Below are 26,244 nucleotides of genomic sequence, written 5' to 3' on the forward strand. Positions count from 1 at the left end.
TTGACATTAATGGGTAGTTTGTTCCAGAGCATGGGAAGTCTCTGGGACAGGAATCTATCCCTCCAGCATGTTCTGTTTATTGTGGTGAAAAGGTTTAGGTTTCTGGAGCATGTGGCTCAGAGAGATTGGGAATTCTTTAAGTGTAGCATGTCCAACAGATCTGGTTTTGACATGGCTTTGTATGTTCAGCAGAGTGATCTCTGAGTAGGCGATATGTGACAGAGTAGAGCTGGAGTTTTTTCAGACAGTCTGCATACGGTATATGTTTGAGGCCGGTAATTCTCTTTGTGAGGTATTTCTGTGGCCTTTCTAGCTGTTGTAGGTGTCTTGTGAGGTACATGCCAAATAGGGTGTTGTACTCTACAATGGGTCTGATGACGTATGAGTAGAGAGAAACAATGACCTCTTTTTTTTCTCTGCAGGAGAACCCCTTTGTGATGAAGTGTGCCACATAGAAGGATTTCATGACTACTGTGGCGATGTGATTATCAAAGGAGAGGTTACTATCCACTTGTGTCCCAAGGTCTCTTATCACACTTTCGGTGTTTAATAGGCTAGCGCCTATGTGGTAGTTCATGGGTAGTGTTTTTCCCAAAGGGAATGACAATGTACTTCTTGGTAATTGAGCTTGAGGGCCATGACTTTGACAGCAAGCATCAGTCTCGGTGAGGCCCTTTTGTAGAATGTCCACATCATTAGGCGATTCTATTATGGCCCCTACTTTGCAGTTGTCTGCAAACTTAGCCAAAGACCTGTTGTATTAGTCTGGACTTCTGAGAAGTAAATACAAACAGAAGAGGAGCCAGGACTGAACCCTGTGGTACTCCACTTGTCACTTGTCACTAGTCTGAAGTCGGAGTTGGATACTTTCACTGTGTGGGTTCTGTCTGTAAGCCAGTTGGCCACCCATCTTGTGACACAGGGATTTATGCCCAGTCTACTGATTTTATCTATGATTCCAGAGTGGGGGATGGTGTCAAAAGCCTTGGCGAGGTCAAGATAGGCTGTGTGCACCACCTTACCCTCATCCCCGGCTCTGGTGACTGCTTCAAAGAAGGCAATCAGGTTTAGGAGACATGATCTACCTTTTACAAACCCAAACCGAGTGGGGTCCAGAGTTTGGAGGTTACCTATGTCTTTGCTTATAAGCTCCATGATGATACATTCCATGGCCCTGCAGACCAGGCTCATCAGGCTAATGCGGTGGTAGTTCCTGGGGTCCATGGTGACACCCCCATTGTGGAGTGGGATAACTGTCGCTGTGCTCCATTCAGTAGGAACAAAGCCTGAAGTGAGGCTAAGATTGAACATGGTACTTAGGTGGGGTGCCAGTTCATTCTGTAGTTCATGCAGGAAGCAGCCTGGGATGTTGTCTGGTCCCATTGATGCTGTGTTCCTGGCTTTGGAGAGTGCAGTCTTTACTTGTGTGCCCGTGATTACAGAGGCTTTGCATTCTTCTGATATAGAGATGGGCCCTTTGGGGGGTGGGGGGGGTAAAGTTTGTGCTGAATCTATCACCCAGGATGTGGGTGATATCAGTTGTTTCTGTATATCTAGTGCCATTGTGCTGTAGCTCAAAGCAGATCTGAGTGTTTGAGTGTTGCCACTGAGATTCTTGACATAGCTGGTTAGAATGCTTTGTGGTTGTCTTTAGAATCAGTGGTGATTTTATTTTTGTAACTAGATTTGGAGTATTTTATGAGGGATCTCAGCTTCTTGCTGAGGCTGACCAGGGAGTTCCTGCAATCATGGGATTTTACTCTTTTTTCAACAGCTTCTTCCTTCTGTTGTAGAGTTTGTTTATGGCCCGGGACCACCAGATTGGCTTCCTTTTTTTTTGGAGGATAGCATCTTGGTTCTGATGGGGAATGCACAATCTATGCACTCATGTATGTGCTTATACAGTGCATTTGTATTGGATTCAGCAGTTGTACCACTACTTCCCGTCTGAATGGGTGTCGTGAAGTTTGCCACTTCTGTCTTAAGAAGCCTGAAGTTGGCTTTGGAAAAGTTTTTTACAGTGGTTTTCTTAATAGGGGGTGGGGGCAGGATATGGATGTCTAGGGTGATTAGTAGCTTGTGGTCGGATCTGACCAGCGAGGAGTTGACCACTGGTGTGGAACATCGGTTACCCATATTGGTAATGACCAGGTCCAGGATATTGCTGCCCTTGGTGGTGGAGTGGACAAGCTGATCCAGGGTGTTGGAATTTATGAATTCCAGAAAACGTTGAGCAAATGAGTTGGTACATGACTAGTTTTCCCAGTTGATGGTGGGGTAGTTGAAATCTCCTATTATTAGGGTATTGGGCTGTACCTTAATGGTGCCTAATATGTCAAGAAATGTGGAGTGGGCATCCTGGGGCATGGCAGGGGATCTGTAACAAGCTACAATCTGGATTGCAGTCTTGCCCAGTGTTAGTTGCACTTGAATAATTTCAGATGGATTATGTTCAGTAACTAGCCTGGAGGTGTGGATATCCTTAACAAATATGGACATGCCTCCTCCTTTAGTGTTTTGGTCCAAGTTAGGTGGCTGAAAGGTGTGGTATGAATTATAGCCTGGTAATGCAGGGCTATGGAGCCTTGAACTAGGTCTCTGTCACTGCACAGATGTCAATGTTCTCTACCTTAAGGAGTGCTTCCAGTGAGTGCATTTTGAGGTATAGACTTCTAATATTACCCTCAGATTTTGCCTGCTTTGTACCTGCTATGGTGGTGAGTTTGTCATTTGAACCTTGCCTAAAAAGGCACTATAGGGGTGGCAAGAGCCTTAGCCAGTATCCAGAATCTCAGGGGTGACAAGTGCAGGCCATCTCTGGCAAAGCATCATGGTCTATCGAGCATGTCATCCCAGGCAGACAGATACTGGATCCCCTTAGAATGACACCAGAAGCTTATGCCATTGTTGAAGTCAATCATTTTGTCCTTGTACTGTGGTATCATTCTGGGCAATGGCAGGATGCTACTCAGGGTCAGGGTCATAGTTGCCTGGGCTACATGATCAGAGAGCTCCTCCATGTTTATTTTCATGTAGTCCAGGGAGGTACATCTCGGGTCATTCACACCAAATTGGACAATGTCAGAGTCATAATTGTACTTGTTGTGGAGTGACCTGAGTGGGTGCATTATGTGGTGGATCATGGCACCCGACTGGCAGCTGACAGTAATTTTTTCCTTGCTTAGCCTGGTGAGTGGGACATCAATGCGCCTGACTATAGAGTCGCCTACAACTAGTGTGTTGGATATGTTGTTTTGTCTTTTGAACTGAGGTTGAGTGGCACACTGATTTTGTGGGTTATGTGTCATTTGGGTGGTGTTGGGGGTGGTGGTGTCTGCTTGCATTTCAGTATTGGAGGTCTCTGTTTGGGCAGATTTTTTATTGAGAGCCTCCATGAATGTAGGTGTGTGTTTTGTGTTACTATGTGTGGATTTAGGTGGTGTAGGGTTTGATGGGCTATGTGTTGAGTGTGGTGTGGTGCAGGTGTTTACTTTCTCCTCTTGACTGACTAGTCCAGTCTTGGCTGGAGAGAGCTTGGCTTCCAGTTTGGCTATATAAGTGCATCTCTCACAGGTTGTGGTGCTGGGTAGTAGGAGGAGAGGGTTGTCAGTGTACATGAGGCAATTGCTGCATTGCCCCAAGATACCCAGATTCGTCAGGTGGATGGGGGAAAACACCGAGATCTGACCCTTAGACATACCTGGATATGTGCTTATATTTTAAGTACTAAAATCTGTTTTCCTCTTGACAAGTGAGGAAAGCTGAGTACTGCAGTATTATGTAGATTTAGTGCTTGCAATGAGTTTTGAATCTGTTTGTTTTTTATTAGAGCAACTGGATATGTTTTGTTAAGTCTTTACTGTGTTTCATGTTTTTTTTAGATTTAAGTATTCCTTTGATGGTTTTTATGTTTGCTTTTCAATATGCAGGCTTATTGCTTTGTCCAATCAGCAAGTACATTCTTGAATAATGAAATGGAAATTGCATTTGCCCAGTTTATTTTGATCTGAAATAAGAAATAAAAAAATAAAATAAAATATATGGTCCTATGAACATAAGGAAACAAAATGTTTTACATGCTCCTGTGAAGTTTTTGGATGAGATGTTGATCCAAGGTCCCATTTGCCTGAGTTGGTGGTAGCTCAGGTGAATGTATAAAATCAAGAAACACCATATGCTGGGCTAAAAGTCTGGATATACTAAAATGAAGATACAGCAAACAAACAAAGTCATCCGGAGCCACAAGGAATACTAAAAATGTGAATTTAATCACTTGCAAGTAAAATTTTTGTATTCAGGCAAAACACTGTATAAAATGAAACCACTTATGCAATCAGTAAATTACATAATAAAACAATTAATAAAGCAATTAAGCAAATAAAATCTCTTAAAGAAACAGATATCTTATTTGATCATGTAACTCCTTTAGCACTGGCTTAATGCTAAAGGCTTCATTTAATCCTGGAAAGTACTGTGCTCTAAAATGCATAATCCATTTACTCTCCTTTTTTTCTGTTGGATTTTTTTATATCCCCTCCCTTAATGTATTCTGGTACTATATATAAAATCATAAATTCAAAAATATGTGTACTATCTGTATTACTAATATGTTTATATAAGGCATTGCTATAAACACATCTTCTAATCTCCAAAATATGGCCACATATTCATTCTTTAAACTTTTGATTGGTCTCACCTATATAGTATGCATCACATTTACAGCACTTTGCCATATATACAAGAGTTTTGGTTTCACAAGTTCTATAATCTTGAAAAGTAAAAGTGGTTCCATTCAGCCCCCTCGCCCCCTGCTAATTATACATTCCAACTCTGAGATCGCACTCCAGTGAGGAAAAGGGTAATTTTCCTGATCCCCACTGTAGTGTTATCTTTTGTAAACAGAGATGCTCACAATGACGAATGCAAGCTGTATTTTGATGTTCCAGAGGCGACGTGATTTCAAGTTGGGATTTTTGCACCTTTACCCTTGACCATATGAACGATAGTAAATTGCTTTTCTAACTTTGGATAGTAAACAACATATGTGTGTATATATATATATATATATATATATATATATATATATATATATATATATATATATATAAGTATGCATTAGTGGAGCAAGTTTAAAGCAGTATATTATGTAAGATTAACCACTTATATTTATTTAAGAGAAATGTGTTTATTTATGAAGAGAGAGTCTCTTTCCTAGATGTGAGTCATCTGTAACTGAAAGCAGTCCTGGGAGTGCATCCTTGCAGTAGTACAAACAATGAATGTTAATAAGATATAATTAAGTGGTAATGGTTTATTCTCATGTTAGTTTCATGACCAAAGGAAAGGCTATTTTTCTACTAATTAGGAAATGTTTTTCTTACAGCCATTAGTGGAGATCCATTTCAGTCCCGAGAAGTCAAAAATATAACAGGTTAGTGTCCTTACTTAGGTATAGCTATGGATTATTATTTGTGTGTATTTACAGACCATTTTAAAAGAGCAAACATTATGCAACATAAGTAACATCTTTATTAAATCTCATCACTACTAATATTAGCTGGCCAATCATGCATTTTCTTGGTGTTGCAGCAAACCAAACAAAGCAAAAAACTGTGCAGAAACACGGCCAGTGCTAAGTTAAACAGTTCACTTTCCTTGTAAGACCAAACAGAGACTTTAATGAATGGTAAGCACTTTCACACTCTAAGTGCTTCATCAGACAACATAGTCCAATTACTCACACATTTAAATACCTTATGGAATTTCAAAACAACAAATCATGGAGCAGATTGCAGATTGCTCCATGATTGGTTGTTTTGAAATTCCATAATGTATTTAAATATGTGAGTAATTGGAGTATGTTGTCTGATGAAGCACTTAGAGTGTGAAAGTGCTTACCGTTCATTAAAGTCTCTGTTTGGTCTTACAAGGAAACTGAACTGTTTTACCTAGCATTGGCCGTGTTTCTGCAGAGTTTTTTACTTTGTTTGGTTTGCTGTATTTATACCTGTGCAGTTTATTGCTGTTTGTTCCGTTTGTGTTGCAATTTTCTTGGTGTTAGTTATAAATATAGCATACTCTAATAGATCACAAGCTAAAAATATGAACTTAACCAAGGGCATACATTTAGAAACCTTAATGTTCATACCTAGTGGTGTGAGTGTGTGTGTATGCAAAATATATGAATCCTATGTATATTTTTTATTCTCTTCAAGATCTCACCAGCATAATGAAGTTAAATATGACTTTGTGCCATAAAATGACTAGCTATATTTGTAGATGTTACATTAGCATAGAGCCAACTGCTTCATAAGAGTTTTCTAACACAGGTTCATAGGGGGTTACTAGGCTAGAAGCCCTAGAGCCTTTACAAGTCTAGCCATGTTAATCCCAAGCATACCTATTGTTTCTTTTTGGGCAGTTCACAGAAGAAATTTATGAACAGAGTTGGTCTGTGATCAACACCAGCTACCCATGTCCATGAGGGGCATGGGTGCCACCCCAGGGATGAATTTGCGGTCTCCTATCCAATTATCTGGGTTGAGTTTGAATAGGGTAAGTGAGGAGCTCTGTTTTAGGTGACTAGGAAGTCTATTCCAGGGAAGCAGCAGTCTCTAAGAGACATATCTGCCTCCCCAGCATGTTCTGTTAATGTCACAAGCTAGGTTGAGATCCCTAGAGTGAGTGACTCTCTTGCCATTTGAATTGCAGATGTGCAGCATGTCCATTAGGGCAGGGCTGGAGATTGCCTACAGGCCAGGTACGGTACATGTCACCTCTCAGCAGCGTATGAGATGCAGAGTAAAGTGACAGGGCTTTCAGCCTGTCCATGTAGGTCATGGTTTGGAGTACCCGATGATGGTCGAGTACACTGGAGTTATAACTTCCCTTGATCTGGATAATATGCCCTTGCTTATGAGGTGTGCTATGTAGAAGGCTTTCCTTACCTCTGTGGAAACTTGGTGGTCAAAGTTCAGATTGCTATCAACCTGTGTTCCCAAGTCTTGCACCACTGGCTTGGAACTCAAGGGGGTGCTGTCAGTATTGTAATTTGCAGGGAATTCCCTTTTGCCAAAGTGAATAATAATGCATTTTTTGCATTCAGTTTTAGACCACAGCTTTGAAAACAATCATTTATTTGTGTTAGCCTTTCTCGTGATATATTGACATTGTTGAGGGACTTAATGATTGCTCCCAGTTTGCAATCATCAGTGAAATTGGTGAATCACAGGCCATCTACTTTGTCCTGGACTTCTCAGAAATGGACACCAAACAGTAAGGGACACAACACAGACCCTTGTGGTACACCACTGGTGAGGGGTCTACTGGTGGAGGTGGAGTCACTAATTTTGACAGATGTGTTCTGTCAGTGAGTCAATTGGCTACCCATCTGGTAAAGTAAGGGTTAATCTCCATCTGGGAGAGCTTCTTAATGATGCCAGAGTGGGAAATTATGCCAAAAGCCTTAGCAAGGTTGTGATAGGCAGTGTGCACCTTCATCCATGGCTTTGGTGGCATCTCCAAAGAAGTTCACCACATTTAATAAACATGATTTACCCTTACTGAAGCCAGACTGGGCTGGGTCCAACGTTTGGAGGTTGCCTATGTCCTTGTTGATAAGGTCCATGATAATTCTTTCCATGCCCTTGCAGATGAAGTTGGGTAGACTTATGGGTCTGTAGTTCCTAGGGTCAGTTTATGGTCCCCTTTCTGCAGGGGTAATACTGTTGCTGTTCTACATTCTTTAGGAACATAGTCAGCCAGTTCTCAAGGTATGATTAAAGAGAAAGCCAAGTGGGTCTGCTAGGTCTTATTTAGATTGTTTAATAAACAACCTGGGTATTATCTCATCACATTGAGTCCATGTTTTTGGCCTTGGCGGGTGCAGAGATGACCTGTTCTCTATAAATACTAGGCAGAAAATTAGTGTCAGATATGCTTTAGGATATGGTAGGAGGATGTATGGGCTGAAGTTTGCACTGAATCTGTCAGCTAGCAGGTTGGCAATATCTTCCAGTATAGTATGAGTGATCCCATCTACAACCAGTTCTGCACATAACTGAGCATTCCCTTTTAGACTTAAGACATAGTTAAAGAATGCCTTATGATTATCTTAGTCTAGGGATGTGATCTTAGTTTCACAATTTGCTTTAGAAGAATTTACAACATTTCTGATTTTCTTGTTTAGGCATAGGAGGGAACTGTTCCTCTGCAGAGTGATATCCCTCTTGCTTTTGGATAATAGTGTTTTCTTCTTGTTATATAATCTGTTTATACTTGAAGTCTACTATGGTGGCTTGTTTTTACAGGAAAGACCTGTTTTTGATCTGGTCAGTACAGCAGACTTTATGTAGTCACGTAAGTATTTGTACAGGGCATTTACATACACTTCTGCATAGTGATCACTGATGTCTGTAATTGCGGGTGGTATGCAGCTTTTTATACTAATGCTTAGTAGGCTGTACTTAGATTTGCTAAGGTTTTTTTATAATTTTTGTTCCTGTGAGGGTGTTAGTTCCAGTAATTACTTCAAATGAAACTGATATGTGGTCTGACCTAACCAGGGAAGGCATCACGCATGGGGAAGTACCGTGACCACCCCCTCATGTTAGAAAGTACTATGCCCAGCACATTAGAGCACCTAGTCAGGGTGCAAAGTATCTGTTCAAGAACATTTGCATTGGCAAAGTTCAGGAATCTCTGGTCAAGCATGCTTTTGCTTGTGTATGTCCCCCAGTCTATGGAAGAACAGCTGAACTTTTTCATGACTAAGGTGTTGGGCTGTATGGTGAGAGATTCCAGTAAACAGAGGTAGGCGGTGTGCTTATCCTGGTTCATGGTGGGGGATCTATAGCTAGCAATGATGTGGTATGGTACTTTCCCAGTAGTTAATTGGATATGGAGTAGTTCAAGACTGGCATGATATTTTACCCATTTCAAAGTGCATTTCATTTTAATGAAGATGGCTACATCTCCACCTTTGGTTCCTTCATGCTCATTTTGGGGTCTGAATGTGTGGAAAGTATTGTAGCCTTGTATGGCAGGGGTGTTCTCAACACCTTTGAACCATGTCTTGGTAACTGTACAGACATCAGTATCGTCCATGGTGAGGACTGCTTCCAAGGAGTGCAGTGTAAGGTTTAAACTTGTAGCATTAAACAGCACGACCCTGAGCTTGTCTCAATTAGATTTTCTTATGTTGAAAAATTTGTTGTTTTGACCTTGCCTGAAAAACACACTATGGGGGAGGCAAAGGCCTTTGCCAGTATCCGAAAGCCTAGGGGGACAGGTGCAGACCATCTCTAGCAAAGCAGCAGGGTCTGTCTACCATATCCTCCAAGGCTGACAGATTCCCCTGTACTGACACCAGAAGCTGTGCCTATTGTTGAAGTCAGTCATTTTTTGTTTATATTGTGGCATCATTCTGGGTGAGGGCAGGATACTGCTTAGGGTTAGGGACATACCTGTCTGGGACACACAATCAGAGAGTTCTGTCATGTGTCTCTTCATGTAATACAGAGAGGTACATATCAAGTCATTCACCCCAACATGGACTATGACAGAGTCTTAACAGTACTTGTTTAGTGACTTGACTGCATTTGTGATTTATCAGATCCTGGGACCTGATAGGCAGCTGACCGTAACCTTCTCCTTGTCCAGTCTGGTGAGGGAGACATCTGTCGCCTATGACAAAGACATTTGCTGTGTTTTGCCTTAGAGGCTTATTTGTTGATACATAGGTGGGTGTGTTTCTGTTAATATTTGTAGTGTTTTCTTTTTGCTTAGTGGTGAGTGTGGGTGGTGTGCATTTGGGAGGTCTCTGTTCTTTTGATAAGCTTTTAGTGAGTACCTCCATGTATATGAGTTAGTGTGTCATGACTTTATTTTGTGTTAGAGGTGAAATGTGCTGACAACCTGTCTGATGTCTAGTTTGTTTTTACATGAGAGAATTGAGTCCAGTCCCACAGTGTATTTGCATCTCTCACATAGGGTGTTAGCTTGCTTTAGGAGTAAATGGTTGTCAGTATACATGAGGCAATTGCTACATTGCCTAAAGATGCCCATATCTATCAAGCTGTCAAGAGAAATGATGGGAAACTGCTTTTCCGTTGTGGCAGGACTTTTCTAAATGTGGTATTTGGGAAGGAAGTGGGCTAGCTGGACTTAGTCACAAACAACAAAAATGAAGTAGCAGTTCAATTAAATACAGTTAATAAATTGTAGTACTGGTTTAAAATATACTTATTTTTCAGTTTTTTGTTTTCAGTCGATGCCTTGGATTTCAGTGCAGATGCTCTCCAGAAATCTGACTGAAGTTTCCAAATGTTGGGCAGCTCCAGTAAACTGAGCACACACCTGCACAAATGTTAGGCTTGTATACAGGCAAATTTAAATGGTTTTAACACAACTACCAATGGAAAAGCCCCAAACGGAGCCTTTCTCCAGCAATCCTCAACTCAGATGGGTCCTGAGCTGCACACTTCTGCCACAAGGGTGCAGGAAGGCTGGTTTAAGAGCACAGTGATACCAAACAGTCTAGATTCAGCAGGTCTGAATCTACCCTACGTTATGTAAGACAAGGAAACAGAGTTTCTAGATGGGAAGGAGTAAGGGTGACTCACCCAAGGGTCAAAGTGAGAGTGTTTAGTAGTATAGTAGTAGATGACCGGCAGTGGTACTACCCTCTGCACAAACTGGCAGCTCTTCAAGCAGTTGTGAACAGTAGGAGACGATGGAGAGTGTTTCCTATAGAGAATTTTAAATCGAAGAGGTTTGCTTAGAAGCAAGCATGTTGAAATGCGTTTGCGTGAGGCTTTTATACCAGCAGGATGAAAGACTTTTCTAAAGTTAAACCCTCAGGCCAATCAGATAAAGATACAATAAGCTATCGACCAGTAGTTACCACCTTGGATGGGTTGTATTTAGCTCTCTGCTTCCACCAGAATGCAAAAGAACCTTCCCAATGTAAAACAAACTGGCTTTGAGCTTAAGTGCAGTAACAAATTCTTTAGAATAGAATTATGAATTCCTGCAATATCAGGAATCCTTGGAAATAAGTTCACTAGCCCTGAGAAATGTACACCAAAACTTTGCAAAACTTAGAAATATTTTGGTAGACTCAGAACAGCTTTTGCAGAATACTGTTAAAACAACCTAAGTGCAGTATAGTAACAAACAGATGAAGTTTCATTAACAACTGCAGGCTGAAAAACCGTGATAAACTCAACTAAATAAATAAATGTAGTACAAAAGGAAGTTCTGAATACATGAAGAAAAAATGAAGAAATAAAATGCAAAAACATCCCATACCACCACCTCAGGATAGGTGCTAGGTGGCATATTTTCAAGAAAAAGAAAATATACATTAGTATTTATTATGCTTTCTGGAGATGAACATAGCTTATGAGTTTGTGGCCAATTTAAACTGCATTATTTTTTTTTTCTTTTGCTCTGCAGTGCCATCTTTTGAGTTGAAATAGTCATGAATTTGGGAAACTTCAATTACGAAATGAGTTTAAATATTTTGCTTTTAACACAGTGTTTGAATTCTGCGTGCATATGCTTTCATGCTTGATATTTAAATCACAAACCAAAATCATAATCAGTCACTTAGGACAGAGTCTGCAACTGCATGTTAGTTAGTGGGGAGGACAAAGCAAGTAGTAAAGAACCATGCCTGGGTCAGCAAAGCAGAGTGGTAATTCTAAAAATGGTTTATATAAGCATTCACAGTTGTGTGTGTCCTTCAACAGGTTTGCTTTTCCCATTCTGGATATTGGTGAACCCAGCCCCAGGGATGCAGACTTGTTTAGAATACAGGGAATATTACTGGCAGATGAAGCTGGATGCCACTCATCTCCCTGGAATTAATGATCAGATTTTTATTTTACCAGTCCTCATACTGAAGGCTGCCAAACTTTGATGGCTATTTTTATGTTAAATTTTATTGTTAGTGTTATAGGGATCTTCTGTTTATATGATCTCTCTGGACATTTTTTATATTTATAAATACTGATTTTGTTAACACCCATTCTTATATATTTTTAATATAGCAATAACCCACATCTGGGTGTGGGTAATGCTGGATTAACCCATGGTTAGCGCAGTTTGGTCACAAGGGTGAAGCTGTGGGTTATTGCTATTATATGACATTATTTAAGAAAAAAGTTAGTTACTTTTCTTAAATAATGCCCTTGTATAAGGGCATCTTGCTACTCTTCTGCATTTTTCCATCTGCATCCTGGGGTTTTCCTGATGTACTGCTCATTCTTATGGGACTTTCCCATGCTTATGCAGTACACCAGTGCTGTGTACAGGAAACCAGAAACAGGTTCTCGTAGTGTTGGACTCTCCCAAACAACCATTCAGAAGTTCACTTAAAAATACAGAGGAACCAGGCTCAAATAAAGCTCCAATAAAATATTCATTTAAAACAAACGGTTTTAAATGAACTGATATTTTTTCCAATAAAATTGTAAAAATGGACCACCAGGGAGCCAAGCAATAAATAAATAAAAACAGCATTTAATGTACCGTAGCTAAAAACTTCACACTGAACTCGATTTGAAATAAAATATCATCTTAATACAATGGTTAAGCGCTTTCATCCCTGAACACTGGGGCTTCTTAAATAATCTGAAATTTTGCAAGCTTTTCCCCCTATCCTCTTGAACTTTTCAATCAAAAGCGACAAACTGTTACCACATTTCTTTACAAGGTTTACCCACTGAGAGTCCTAAATATTTTGCAAATATTTTTTCCTGAAATCCCGAGAGACATCGCTTACCTATATGTTTCCCAGCCCAAAGTACAACCTATTTGTGGGTACTACATTGAAGCCCATAATTCATCCCAAATTCTTGGATTATAGCTAATGTCCCTTTCACTACATCTCCTATATCACTACTGATCAAAAACCAGTCATCTGCAAATAAGTAAAAAACATATTGAGCACCTGTACACCTTGTTTTTTCCACTAATAAACCCCTCAATCTACAAGCCCACTTCTCCAAAACTAATACAAATAATCCAGGTGATGATAGATAGCTTTGTCTAATCCTTATTTGCAATCTTACCCTAAAAGCAGGCTTTCTGTATAACCACTCTAGACATTTAAATGGTTAGAGTGATAGCCTTATGTGCAGTAGGTGCAGGGTTCGAATACACACATTGGTTCCTGGTGGATAGCCAACCGGCTCAGAGATAGGACCCAGGAAGTTAGAAATGGGGAGTCCACTTCTACAAAGAGGCCATTCACAAGTGGAGTCCCTCAGGGATCAGTCCTTGGACCGCTCCTTTTTGGCATTTACTTCTCAGAAGTCAAGGCCAATGTCAGTGGCCTCTAGCTGACTAAATTTGAAGATGATTGCAAATTAGGAGCTGTCATTGAATCTCACACAGACACAAATGTTCTCTAGGAGGGACTGACACAGACAAACAACTGGTGTCAGAGCCATGGACTAAAACTAAATGCCAAGAAATGCATAATAGCATCCTTTGGGAAGTCATCCATCCCTGTTAACTATCATGTTGACAACACACCCCTTAGAGTTTACCCAGTAATCAGGGACTTAGGGACATAAAGAGATAATAATCCAGTAATACCTCACGAAATTCCAAACAAACAAATGAAGATAGCCGTAAACAGGCAAAATAATAAAAAATAATAAAAAACAATAATAATCTAGCTTTTGATCATCACACGTGTCTAACGTGGTGAGGAAATCATTCTGTGTTGCTCAACTTATAAGCAAAGGTATGGCATCTAAGTCCAAGGAAGTCATTGTTCCACGGTATTCGGCATTCATGAGACCTATCATTGAGTGCAGTGCCCCCTTTGGTATGTACCTAACCAGGCATATCCAACAACTGGAACATCCACAGAGGTTCCTCACTAACTGAATACAGGGAAGAAGTAATATGTCCTATGCAGACTGCTTCGGGGCCATATCCCTGTATTCTGTCACCTTCATGCCTTTGAGTGGAGATCTATGTCTGGCATACAGGGCCTTGTCAGACCCCACTCTGATGGTCCTCTTGCATATCCACAAAACTAACAGTACCAGAATTACCTATTCTAAAGACTTACCCTTGCCTGTGATATAAATAGGACCTGCCAGAGAGATAGGTATGTATCCCAGAGACTACCCCATCTATGGAACAGGCTCCCCATCCATGTGAAGCAGAGTTCCTCCCTAATCCAATTCAAGTGCAACTTGGGCAATTGGATGGGAAACTGGAAATTCATCCCTGGTTTGGCACCTATGTCTCTGATGAAAATAGGCAACCTGTAAATGGTTCATCTCCCAGGCCCATGCTTACACTTATCAAGGGTATCAGAACTTGTCAGAGATTTGGGATGCATGGCTAGGCTTAAAATGGCCCTTGTGGTCATTAGCTTAGTAAACACCTATGAACCTATAAGATGCCCCCCTCTGAAATGTATCTATTTTAATACTCTAAACAGAAAATCCAAATTAACAGAATCAAATGTCTTTTTAACATCAGACAAAACCATCCCTGCTCCATTTTTCTCCCAACTGCATTGATGCAAAAAGGTCACAAGTTCCACCAATTTATGGCTAATTTCCTTCATGGAACAAATTCACTTTGTCCCTGTTCTATGAAACTGGAGAGTATTATCTGTAGCCTCTTGGCCAGAACCTTTGTCAAAATGTTAACATCAACATTTATCAATGAAATTGATCTAAAATTATTGATTCATGAACAAGCTTAAGTGTTTTTTGGTAATACCACTATAACAGTTTCACTGGCTACTGGGTTTTAAGTTCCCATATTTAACAATATTGTACTGGACTGGATTGCAGTGACTGCACTCCAATATCCAGAAAAAGACAAATCAGTTAAGCACTACTATAGCGCAAGACCTGATCTTAACAAATGTTAAGCAAACCCTGATTAACTTGTTAAGTTTGGGTCTCGCACTAGGCAGTCAAATTTGCCAATGCTGATCAGCAGAGACAGCTGCAGAATAAAGAATACATTAATTTATGCCTGCTGCCTGTACTTATATGTCCTCGCTTCCTCTAAGAAACTTGGAAAGTAGCTAGAACAACAAGACGCATGTTTGCCAGCATTTTCTGAAGGACATGCAGTCTGAAACTGCAATGAGTCATTATTTACTGATTTCAATCCTCAGTGATTTGTCTGAAAACGAAACATTTTATGAGGAACAAATTATTACATATAAGGCAAAAATGTGGACATTCTGCAAAAATCTGGACATTTGAGAGTCATGGCTAGGTGAGTGCAAACATAAGGTACTGCATTATATTGTCTTCTGACAGCACTCACTAAGTGTTTTATGGCTTTGAAAGCCAGCAAAAAACTGCTTTTTTATTTTTTTATTTTTTCTGTAACTAGTAGTACATGGAGCAGATAAAGCTCCATGCACTACAAAGAATTATGATTGTGTAATTGATCATAACCCTAAATTATGTATTCTCAACAGGAATGCCAAGATTCACCTCAGGAGGGAATTTCTTAGCATTCATGTCTCGAACACATAATAAGCAGGTTATGATTGGCAACCCGCTCATAATCTTCTGAACTATATATATATTCATCAAAAATCTATTATTTGCTTTTCTGTCCATTTATAGAATGCTGCAGAGAATCCATCTTCCCCTACTGCTTTATTTGGTTTCAAACTAAGTGTTGCTGTTTCAGTCTCCAACTCTTTATTCTTTCTATTTCTCTATCCAGCTGTACTCATTCTTCATCAGTAGACACCAATAAATAAATACATATTTGTCCTTTTTATAACATTAAATGCCCCTGTGACCTCTCTGCCCCCTCCTCCACAAGCATTCAGCAGCTTCTGGCACCTATGGATGAATCTGTGACACGATTTCTGGAATTCTCTAGAAATGCCTGCAGTCCTCAAGTGGAATGAATTCTAATAATTCATGAAGGTATTCATGAGGATTCATAAGCAACACATGCACTCATTTTAAGGGCTGCAGCTTAAAAGCCCTGTTTTGGTGATGAAAAGATTTCTGATTCAGATACACATTAGTCACAATGAGGAGTGAACTCAATACCTGCAGATTTGTATGTCTTTTAATTCTTGTTAACAACCGTAAGTGCAGATTAGTACTTCCTGCAGTAAGTAACAGTGGTGACAGCTGCATTGTGGTAGCACAGGCACTCCCCCATTCACTCTTCCACAAAAGATACATACACACAAACACTATGTATCCCATACCTGTTTTGTGTTGTCAGAATGTCCCCATGGCCAATGCCAGCCATTAAACTTTCACTCTTCATGACCCTCAGTAAATCCAGTGTAGTGAAAAAGCCATTAGACTAGCATTTTCCTCAGTTTGCAGAAGGTGTAATAGAAATCCATCTCTGCTGTTGGCCTGTCTTGCACTGTGACATTGAAAGCTATTCCTACTGTTCCCTGTCCCTTCCCCTCATATGTTGCAAACTGTTGCAGGCAAGAAATAATGCCTGGTATCCCCAATATATGTTTAAAAAAACATGTTTCACTAACTTACAAGTGCAGTGGGTTAGTGCTGAGCTATACTGTAACAGGTGCTCAGGGTTCAACTCCCTTTTAGTGCCTTTAAGGCATGCCAAGTAATAGAATTTCTGGGGTCTAGTGGTTTCTTTCACCACATTTTATTTACTTATGTTTTTTAACAAGTGCCTTTATGGCATGCTATATACAGTATCTCTGCTGTCTAGTGTTCTGCCCAACCCACATAAGTGCCACTAAGGCATGGAAGAAGAGTTCCCCCTGATTGCTAGTGGCTCCCCAACCCATTGCTGCAGTCTTTGCACATTAGTCTAGGGCTGTGTGGAAATATGGCTGCCACCCAAACCAGCACTCACTCATTACATACACACACCTACCTGAACTACCCCTTAACTACCCCACCTACTTCTACTTTAGGCAGGCACACATTCAGCCCCACTTACTCACTCACTCCTCCCAAAAAAAAAAAATCCTGACCAGTCAGCTCCCCAGCTCACACCTGTAACATAATGGACGAACATAGCCTAAAGGCCTTGCTAATTACTGCAATCCACCTGGAGTGGCAGCACTAACCCAAGCAGCAATTCTCTGAAATGTTAGGCTGCATAAATGCGTTACCACAAGCAGTTATGTGAGGAGAACACATAACTAATACCTCTACCCTGTACCCATCACGATATTTCATGTCTTCATGGAAAAGCACTGTGGCAGGGCTGTCTCTGAATTAAAAAAAAATTACTGTGAGGTATACTCCTTGCATACCCCTTGGGGTAAATTTTATGAATCCTCCCCTTTTTCTTTTCCCAATTGTTTCTACTGTTGCTAATAGTTAAATGTTGTATGTATCTTTGTTACTTGAATCCATGCAAAAACAGCTATCTGCACACTACTATCCCAAGTAATTTGAGCCTTTTACAAGCCTGAAGCAAGGGAAGGCATGCTTGAATCACAAGCCCCTAAAATGACTCTGCAGGGAAATAGACTGAAACGTGAGAAATACTTGCATGGCAGCTACATATGCTAGCCAAAGTATGGATACTGCTTCAAACATCTCTGCCAAGGACTTTTTTTTTTTGGGACACAGCAGCTAATAAGGTATGATGTAATATTTGCAATACAAACATACAAGGCATTGAGGTGCAATATAGGCATATTATATATTATGTAATAAAATAATTATTTTGAATTGCATGTTATTTTTTAAACAATAACTGAATTTTTAATAGTCTGAGTTTGATTGTGAAAGCAGTCAAGATATCCAGATTAATCCATCTGAGCATCAGTATTAAAGTATCCATGAGGTTTCCTAGCCCCGGAGATGTCTTTGGATATAATACAAGGGTACAGCTTGGTATGGCTTCAGGTCATAACATTAGTGAATCAGGACAGATAGGGCCAAAGTCCTATTTCAAAATCATCCACCTAATATATAAGAGGAAGTGCAAAATGTTTTAGAAGAATGATATTACAAAAGATACAGAGGGAGGATATTATGGTGAGTGGACTAAATCAAAAGTTGTGAGAGCATACTGTTTTAAGTTGAAACCATGAAACCACATAATAAGTAGTACAGCTAGGGTAGGGTGAAGGGGCAGCCATCATGGATGCAAAGAGTCAAGAAGTCCAGTTGGTGGATCTTTTTTTAATATTTTGCTTCTGACGTAAATGTAAAGGTGCACAGTTTAATGTGGCACTCCTCATTGGGAGGGAAGGACTGCTAGATCAGTGGACACAACTTTTTTTTTTTTGCTCTCATGCAGAGTGTGAGGAAGAAGGACATTATAACCTTCTTAGGACAGACATGAGTATCATATCAGAGAATGGACCTTTTTTTGGATCCTGAAACTAGTGCTGAGGGATACCAGATCAAGCAGTGTCATCACTGCAATGAACCAACTAAAGCTATGTGTATAAGAAAATGCTTACAGACCATAAAACAAGGCAGTGGAAAAAAAAGTGTTGCGTTACTATTTTATAGGTTACTTAATGTTACAAAGAGATGTCAGAATAAGTGAAGGAAGTAGGTGGAGTCTATGAAAAGGCACAATAATCATTTAAAAATGGTCTGTAGGAAATGTCTATGCTCCAAACAGGGCAACCCAACATTGTTTGAACTAATGTTAAATGTATGAGAACAGTTAATTACTTCTGTACAATGTGCTATGTTACTGGGTGACTAATTCTACAAGTTCCAATAGATAGCTTGTATAATAAATGGGAAACACAAAGAGCACAGTAAGCATTATGCTGAATTATATTCAGGTAGAAGGGATCTGAATGGCGGTGTGTGTGACCATGTGGCAGCCCAGATGAAGAATCAGACCTGAAAATAGGAATGTTCCTTTAAAAGACAGTTGAGAAGTCTTAATAGAAGTCTTTACCAGAGCAAATGCTTTAATTTTTGGTGTTTATTTCATAAGAATGCACAAAAATATATTTGAGATGCATACTATTTGTCAGGTTGAAAAAAAAATACAAAATGTATATTTTTGTGAAACAATAAGCAAAACCAGAGCATCCAAATGGCTACTTGTTTTACCTGGCAATAACGAACTATTTATCTTTTAACTGCACAAGGTTTTATATAAATTTCCTCAGAATACTATATCACAGCCATCAGCTGAAAAATGGATTTAAATGCCAGTTTCAGCTGAAAAGGTAGCTACAATGTGGCCTTCTTATAATGCAGTTTATTGCACATTAGTCTAAATGGGTGGGAAGGACTACAAGTCCAGTGACAAATATTCAAGTGAGACGCATAACATTTTTTTTACTTCTGTTGTGCTGGCAACTCTGTAAAGAAGTTGTAAAGAAGTATTTTAAGCCATAACTGTACTCAAAATACTGAGCAAAAGTTCATTAGAGCACCCATAATGAAAATAGGGTATAATGTAAAATGTTAGACTGCGGCACTAAAGGTTCATGAACTAAACCACTGGGACTAATCGTTGAAACAACTATATATCTCTGTCTTCCTTTGAGATTTCATTATAGAACTTTAAGGTAACAGCAGTGAGGTGCTTAGTCATGAAATGCATCTAAGATTGTTGTTCGAATCTCCGAGCTGTTTAGTGCAACAAACCACTGCATTTACCCATAGCTTTAGCTTCTTGAAAGCATAGTAAACACAAACAAAAGTGAGCAAACTTCTTAAAACGGACTCCTTTATTCAATATTGGTAAGCGCTTTCACTGACAATTTTAGTGATTTCTTGAAAGCATAGTTTTGTAGCCACAGCATACTACAATGAAAAATAATCTATTTTTTTCTGATGAAATGTAGAGGTGTTTTACTTTAAATGTATTGACAATTCAGAAGTATCTTAGGACATAATTTTATTTTGTGTACTGAGAGAAGCTCACCATAGCACCCTCAATAAAAAAAAAACAAGTTGTTGTTGTTTGCCTTTCGGCTTTTCCCAGTAAGGGGTCGCCACAGCGAAACTCTGGTCAGCTAATGATTGGCAGTAGATTTTTCCGAAATGCCAAGGTGCCAGCTTGACGTCCAACCTTCAACAAAGGCATGCCCATTTACGCATGCATGTCTTTTGAATGCTACCCAACCGAGGGGAGGACATGCAGACTCCACACAGAAGGCACTCCCAAGCCCAGCCGAGAATCGAACAGGAGAACCTCTTGCTGTGAGTTAACAACGCTACCGCCGTACCACCGCGGCATCCTGTCAGTAAAGATACTTGAACTCAAGCCAAAGACTAAAGCCTTTTCTGACTCCGAGATTATTATAAAACTATTAAATACAATATTTAGCTACAAAGCACACTTAGGACTGCAACTATAACCTCAGAGTGTCCAGTGCAGCATAATTCTGAATTTGACTCCTGCTTTAGCTGATTGAATACATGGCATTGTAGAGACATCATGTTACAATTATTTTTTTTCTGGAAAATATATAGTATTTTAACTTCTGAGATACTGCTTCTAGGCATTAGGTTTACCCAGCCTTTTGTGCATAGGTGTAATAGCCCTCAAGTAGAAACAAAGCATAGTACCAGACTATGACATTAAATGCCTGTGAAACTCAAAGTCAGAAATGATCCTGAAACTATTTCATTTCATACATCACCTACCTCCAGCCTTTTATACACAGATGAAATACTCCCCAGGTGGAAGCCAAACATATTGCCAGGTTGGGAAATCACAAGTTCACTGAAATGCCAGCTTTACTATATATAAGAGGCAAAATATCTTGGTGATAAAAGGATCACTAAAAAAATATATTCAGGGACTTCTAATAAGGTACGTTGTAATTAAACATAAATATAATGCTCCAGTTCATTGTTCCCCATCAGAGTGGCTACAGTGACTCTGACTGTGAATGAGTCCCACAAATATAATGGTCATATTGCTCTTCGATAGGTTCATAGGTTGGTACTAGGCTATCAGCCCTAGGGCCTATACAAGTCTAGCCATAACAATTCCCTGGCTATTTCTTCCCCAAAACAAATCAGATCAGTAATTAGTCCAAAGCAGTCCTAAAACAACCATTTGATTTTGTATAGCAGCCCGGTAGTCCAGAGGTCAAATAGCATTCAAGTGGAAACCAAGCATAGCAGCATACAGTAAACCCTCTAAAAACAGGATTCACAGTGGTATATAAGAAGCCATATGTCAATTCCACATACACAGTTCACAATAAAAAAAAAATAAGAAACTTCTAATGAAGTACTTTGGTACAAAACACACACTATACAACTACTGAGAATGTACACCTTTGACTGTTCAGGAATTATATAAATATAATGGTAAGATTGCACCTTGACCAGTCTTGACCCCCCCCAATAAAACATATCAACAATCAATCAGAAACGATCTTGAAATTATTTTCTTTCATACATCACCTGCCCCCAGCCTTTTCAGAAGTTGTCAAATACTCTCCAAGTGGAAAACAAGCACAGTACCAGAATGCGATGGCAAAAACCATCTGAAATGCTGGATTTACTAACTGTGTTTAAGGAGCCACATTTTGAGTAAAGATAAATTACAGACTTCTAATAAGTGCCCCTTCTGAGAAAGTGCAGTTAATTTGACTTTCAAGGAATCATACAAATACAATGGCTATGTTGCTCATTAACAGCTATTTTCCTTCCTGGAAAACATATTACTAGTCATTCAGAAGTGATCCTTTAACAATCGATTGTTTTTATATATCATAGGCCCCACAAAAAATGGTACCCATATTCTATATACGTCTAATGTCTCACTGAGAAGAAATTAAAAAAAAACATAACAGCCATAGTACCTTATTATACAACCTATAACATCACATTTCCATATACAATATGCAATTTGTATTAAGATGCTGTGCTGACTAATCAGATCAATTTGTTTTGTCCAATATTTTGTTAACTTTCTGCCAATAAATGATGTATGATGTCTTATCCATTATTTTCTTTATGGTTGCTACTTCCATTTGAGACACGAAAACTGCAATTTTCTTAAATTCTTGAAAAGTTGGTGGTGCTTTAGTCTTCCAGTAAGTTGTTATGGCTTTACTTGCAATGACAAGCAATGTCCACAGTAAAGGATATTTTACTTTTGGGACACATTGTGGTATGGGTACATTAAACCAAACTAATGACTTATTAAACTAAAAAGTATCATTAAAAATTGTTTAAAGGAAATAATTTCAAACCAATATTTATTCAGTGAATGACAATCAAAAAACATGTTCCCAATCTGCTTTTGTATGTATTTTACATCTCCAGCAATCAATATGTTTCTTATATATTAGTTCTAAAAGGATCTATGTAGGAATTTCCATGCGTATAGTTTCCACTCAACTAACTTGGTGGTAAGGCTTGGTGATGAAAGGATCATTTATTTTTCATTTTGATCAGTATCCTTTTGATTAACCTGATTATAACAATTCCAATAACTATTACTGGTATAGTTCTTTGTTTCTTTAAGTGTCTTGTGAATTTTGGATAGATATCCTTGTGCAGTAATCCTGGCCCAAGTCCCCATACTTTGGTTGGTGCCATTGTGGCACTGTAGGGTATGCAGTGGTCGGCCCCCATGATCCTTGTTATGCTGTTCTGTATTTTGACACTTTATGGAGTTTTCTGTACTGTCTGATGTATATCCCCACCCCCAACCAGTCTTTGTAGTAATGGTGGTACCATTACAGCACTTTCAGGAGTATTACCGATATCCCTTGTTTCCCCCACCCCCAATCCTCATAGTAACATTACTGCCATTATGGCACTTATTCTCCAGTGGTCTAGTGTATCCCCTCACTCCCAATCCCCTTAGTAATGTTGGTGTTTAAAGATGACTCCCTGGTGGTTCCTGTCACATGTCTCGTGTATTCAAATGAGACACTGAGGCACTGTGATGGGTTCAAGTTGTTTACTGTACGTAAACACATCAGGAGCCGTAACTGAAACATATACTTCAAACTTTGTATCTTTACTGACTCACGCATTACTTTGAACACACTCACACATGCATCTCCATTCAAGTTAGCACTCACTAAAAATGGCACTGATCTTGCACATGCTCAGTAGCTTATATGTGCATGCTCTCCGACTATAGTGGCTGACTAGGTACAATATACACATTGATCTACATCCTCCCTCTTTAATTTTGTTCAACATGCAAATAGAAGAACAAAGACATTTTGAGAACTAAACAATAACATAACATCTTAATAAACAAAACTGAGTTCAAGTCCAGTGTATTTAGGATTCAGTCTAGAAATTCTACCTGATCTGGTAGCATAGAAACATACTTCTCAACCGTACTGAATTCCTTGGTATTTACCAGTTTTGAGGGTAAAATATTGGGGTGAAAGGAATTCCTGAGTGGTCCTTTCAATTCCTTAGTCTCCTGGTTATTTTTTCAATTTTTTTTTTTTTTATGAACTTGCTGATGTCATCACATGCATGGCATGCGCTGTAATGTCAGCTTTGTGAGGCAGACTGCCAGCCTGCCAGAATTCGGCTAGAGCTGAGGGGTGTGTCTATCTACACTACTTTCTCACTTTGACGATTTTACTTTTTTTTTTCTATATTTGTTGGTGACTTGGTCAAGGCATTTGGCTTGGCTGCCTGGATTTGGAAGCTGGATTTATTTTAAAGTAGCACATCTTGCACTAGCAATAACAGCAAGCAATCAGCAGTGCCAGCAACACACACACACTTCAGAATCACCGTCACCAGAGTGAAGTTAAGTGAACATAGTGGAGGCAGACAGGTGGACAACTCCCTTAAAGCAACAGCAGCAGTCAAGCTGCAGACTCGGACCAGTTTGCCCAGGCCAGTGATGACAATGACTTATTTTTGCAGAGAGAGAAAATAAGAAAATGTATTATATCGAAGGTCCTTCTTTCTATCCTCCACCACCACCATAAAAAATCATTTTTTTCCTCAGGGGTACATAAGATGTTAAATAGAATTGCAACTTAATTCAGTTTATCATGTTTTTGGCTGAAATAGTGGGGTGAGACTGAAAGTACATACATTTTGTAATGAGAATTTAGCAAGCAAATGAACAATGCATGTTTGCTGTGGCATTTAGTTCTGTAGGTACAATGTTGTAATGAAAGGGAAACTTAAAATCTTATGTCATATGAAGTGTCTTTCCTCAGATACAGGCATCCTATGATTAGAAGATGGTGAAGCACTAGAAAGCAGCACAAGATATCCAGTATGATCTAGATCAGATACAACTAAAAATAAAATTGCTGGAGAGAAAACGTATGTGAAGACAAGAGGCAGAAATAGGCTCTGTGTTAGCATGGATTCTTTATAACAAAAACAAGTATACTTGGAATGCAGATAGATGGAAGGGATAGACTTTCTGCATTGTAGGATAAACAAAGGGTCTGTTAGGTGGATTCCAGTTCAATTTCTGAGGAGTAGTTGGGTGCATATGTTTGCTCCCTTATTTAGATTTCCTAAAGGATGTGCAGATTAGAGTGGATCTTTATGCAATAGGATAAGCTAAGTCACTTACTGCTAAAATATGACAGCAATAAATTTAATGAGTGGTGGGTGAAGCAGGCAGCCATGAGAAAAGATCTGTGCTTGCAGGATGAAGAGTAAAATTGCTGGAGGATTATGCAACTCAAATTTTTGGCAGAAGAAAACAATTACTGCCGGCAGTGTGGCACTTGAATTATGCAGGTGCATCTGTTTATATGGTATACCTAAACCATGGAAAATGTTATTTGAAAGAGGCAGGTCTTATGACCAAAATCAGTTGAGAAAGTGGTTCATGGGCATAAAGATGAGCTGAAGGGTGTCCAGAATTGGGGGAGGTCAGGGCAGGTGAGCAGCCAGGTGAATGCCTCAATAAAGATGTCCATTGGATATATACTATATAGTACAGTGTGCATCAGGAGATACAAGTAGACTGGAGAAAGTGGAACATTTCTGCCAGAGAGGGAATAGACATAGTAGAGAGCAGGATAAAAATGAGGGCCATTTCAGGGGTTGTGAGTAAGAGCAAAGAGGAGAAAAGAAGAATTTATCTTACCCGAGAAAGGGAGCAAAGAAGAGAAAAGAAGAATGAATCTCACCAGAAAAAGGGAGCAAAGAGGAGAAAAGAAGAATGAATCTCACCCGAAAAAGGGAACAAAGAGGAGAAAAGAAGAATGAATCTCACCTGAAAAAGGGAGCAAAGAGGAGAAAAGAAGAATGAATCTCACACAAAAAAGGGAGCAAAGAGGAGAAAAGAAGAATGAATCTCACCCGAAAAAGGGAGCAAAGAGGAGAAAAGAAGAATGAATCTCACCCGAAAAAGGGAACAAAGAGGAGAAAAGAAGAATGAATCTCACCCAAAAAAGGGAACAAAGAGGAGAAAAGAAGAATGAATCTCACCTGAAAAGGAGAACAAAGAGGAGAAAAGAAGAATGAATCTCACCCGAAAAAGGGAGAAAAGAAGAGAAAAGAAGAATGAATCTCACCCAAAAAAGGGAGCAAAGAGGAGAAAAGAAGAATGAATCTCACCCGAAAAAGGGAACAAAGAGGAGAAAAGAAGAATGAATCTCACCTGAAAAAGGGAACAAAGAGGAGAAAAGAAGAATGAATCTCACCGGAAAAAGGGAACAAAGAGGAGAAAAGAAGAATGAATCTCGCCTGAAAAAGGGAACAAAGAGGAGAAAAGAAGAATGAATCTCACCTGAAAAAGGTGCAATGAGATGTGGACTGGTGGGATAAGTTGTTAATGAGGGGTAATAGCTCTGTCAATACAGTAACAATGGTGGCATGTAGGGCTGGGATTTATTTAATTGTCACTGGTACTGTACACACAAATGTCTCTCTCTCTCTCTCTCTCTCTCTCATTTTTCTTTTTATAGGCATGTGTTATAAGATCACAAGACAGATGGCCTCTGAGAGTAGGCTTAGGTGACATAGTGCCTTTCAATTGGTCAGAACTTTGTATTAAATTGGTTCATTTGCAAATATAGTATAGTAATTGCAAATATGCTAACAGGGCATTTTTTTTTCAAAAATAGAAGCATTGTCATTTTACAGCCACTGCATCTCAACAATTTCTCTTTCTTTCTTTTTTGTTCTGAATTGCTACAAACCTGAAGCTGATGATATCAGCTAGTACAGAATTTTCACATTATATTTAGTGCCCCGTACCACTATTGTATTTTTTAACAGTTGTTTGCTCACAAGTGTTCATAATTAAGAGTTCTGACTTGTTTATTTTTCATACTGCCAAAACTTGAGAGATATCCATATAAACCATCCTTTGTGTGAACAAAAT

At 39.3% G+C, this 26,244-nt stretch overlaps 1 protein-coding gene across 1 annotated transcript in view; it reads left to right on the top strand.

Annotated features, from left to right (window-relative positions):
- TNFSF8 (TNF superfamily member 8) overlaps positions 1 to 26,244 on the top strand; it is a 298,117-nt gene that overhangs the window by 130,449 nt on the left and 141,424 nt on the right. Inside the window, exon 3 of the mRNA XM_044057807.1 lies at positions 5,384 to 5,431. Coding sequence (XP_043913742.1) covers positions 5,384 to 5,431 — 48 coding nt within the window. The remainder of the gene's footprint in view (positions 1 to 5,383; positions 5,432 to 26,244) is intronic.

Source organism: Protopterus annectens, chromosome 16.part0, assembly GCF_019279795.1.
Source record: "Protopterus annectens isolate FY-2018-M chromosome 16.part0, PAN1.0, whole genome shotgun sequence".
Classification (NCBI taxonomy): domain Eukaryota; kingdom Metazoa; phylum Chordata; order Ceratodontiformes; family Protopteridae; genus Protopterus; species Protopterus annectens.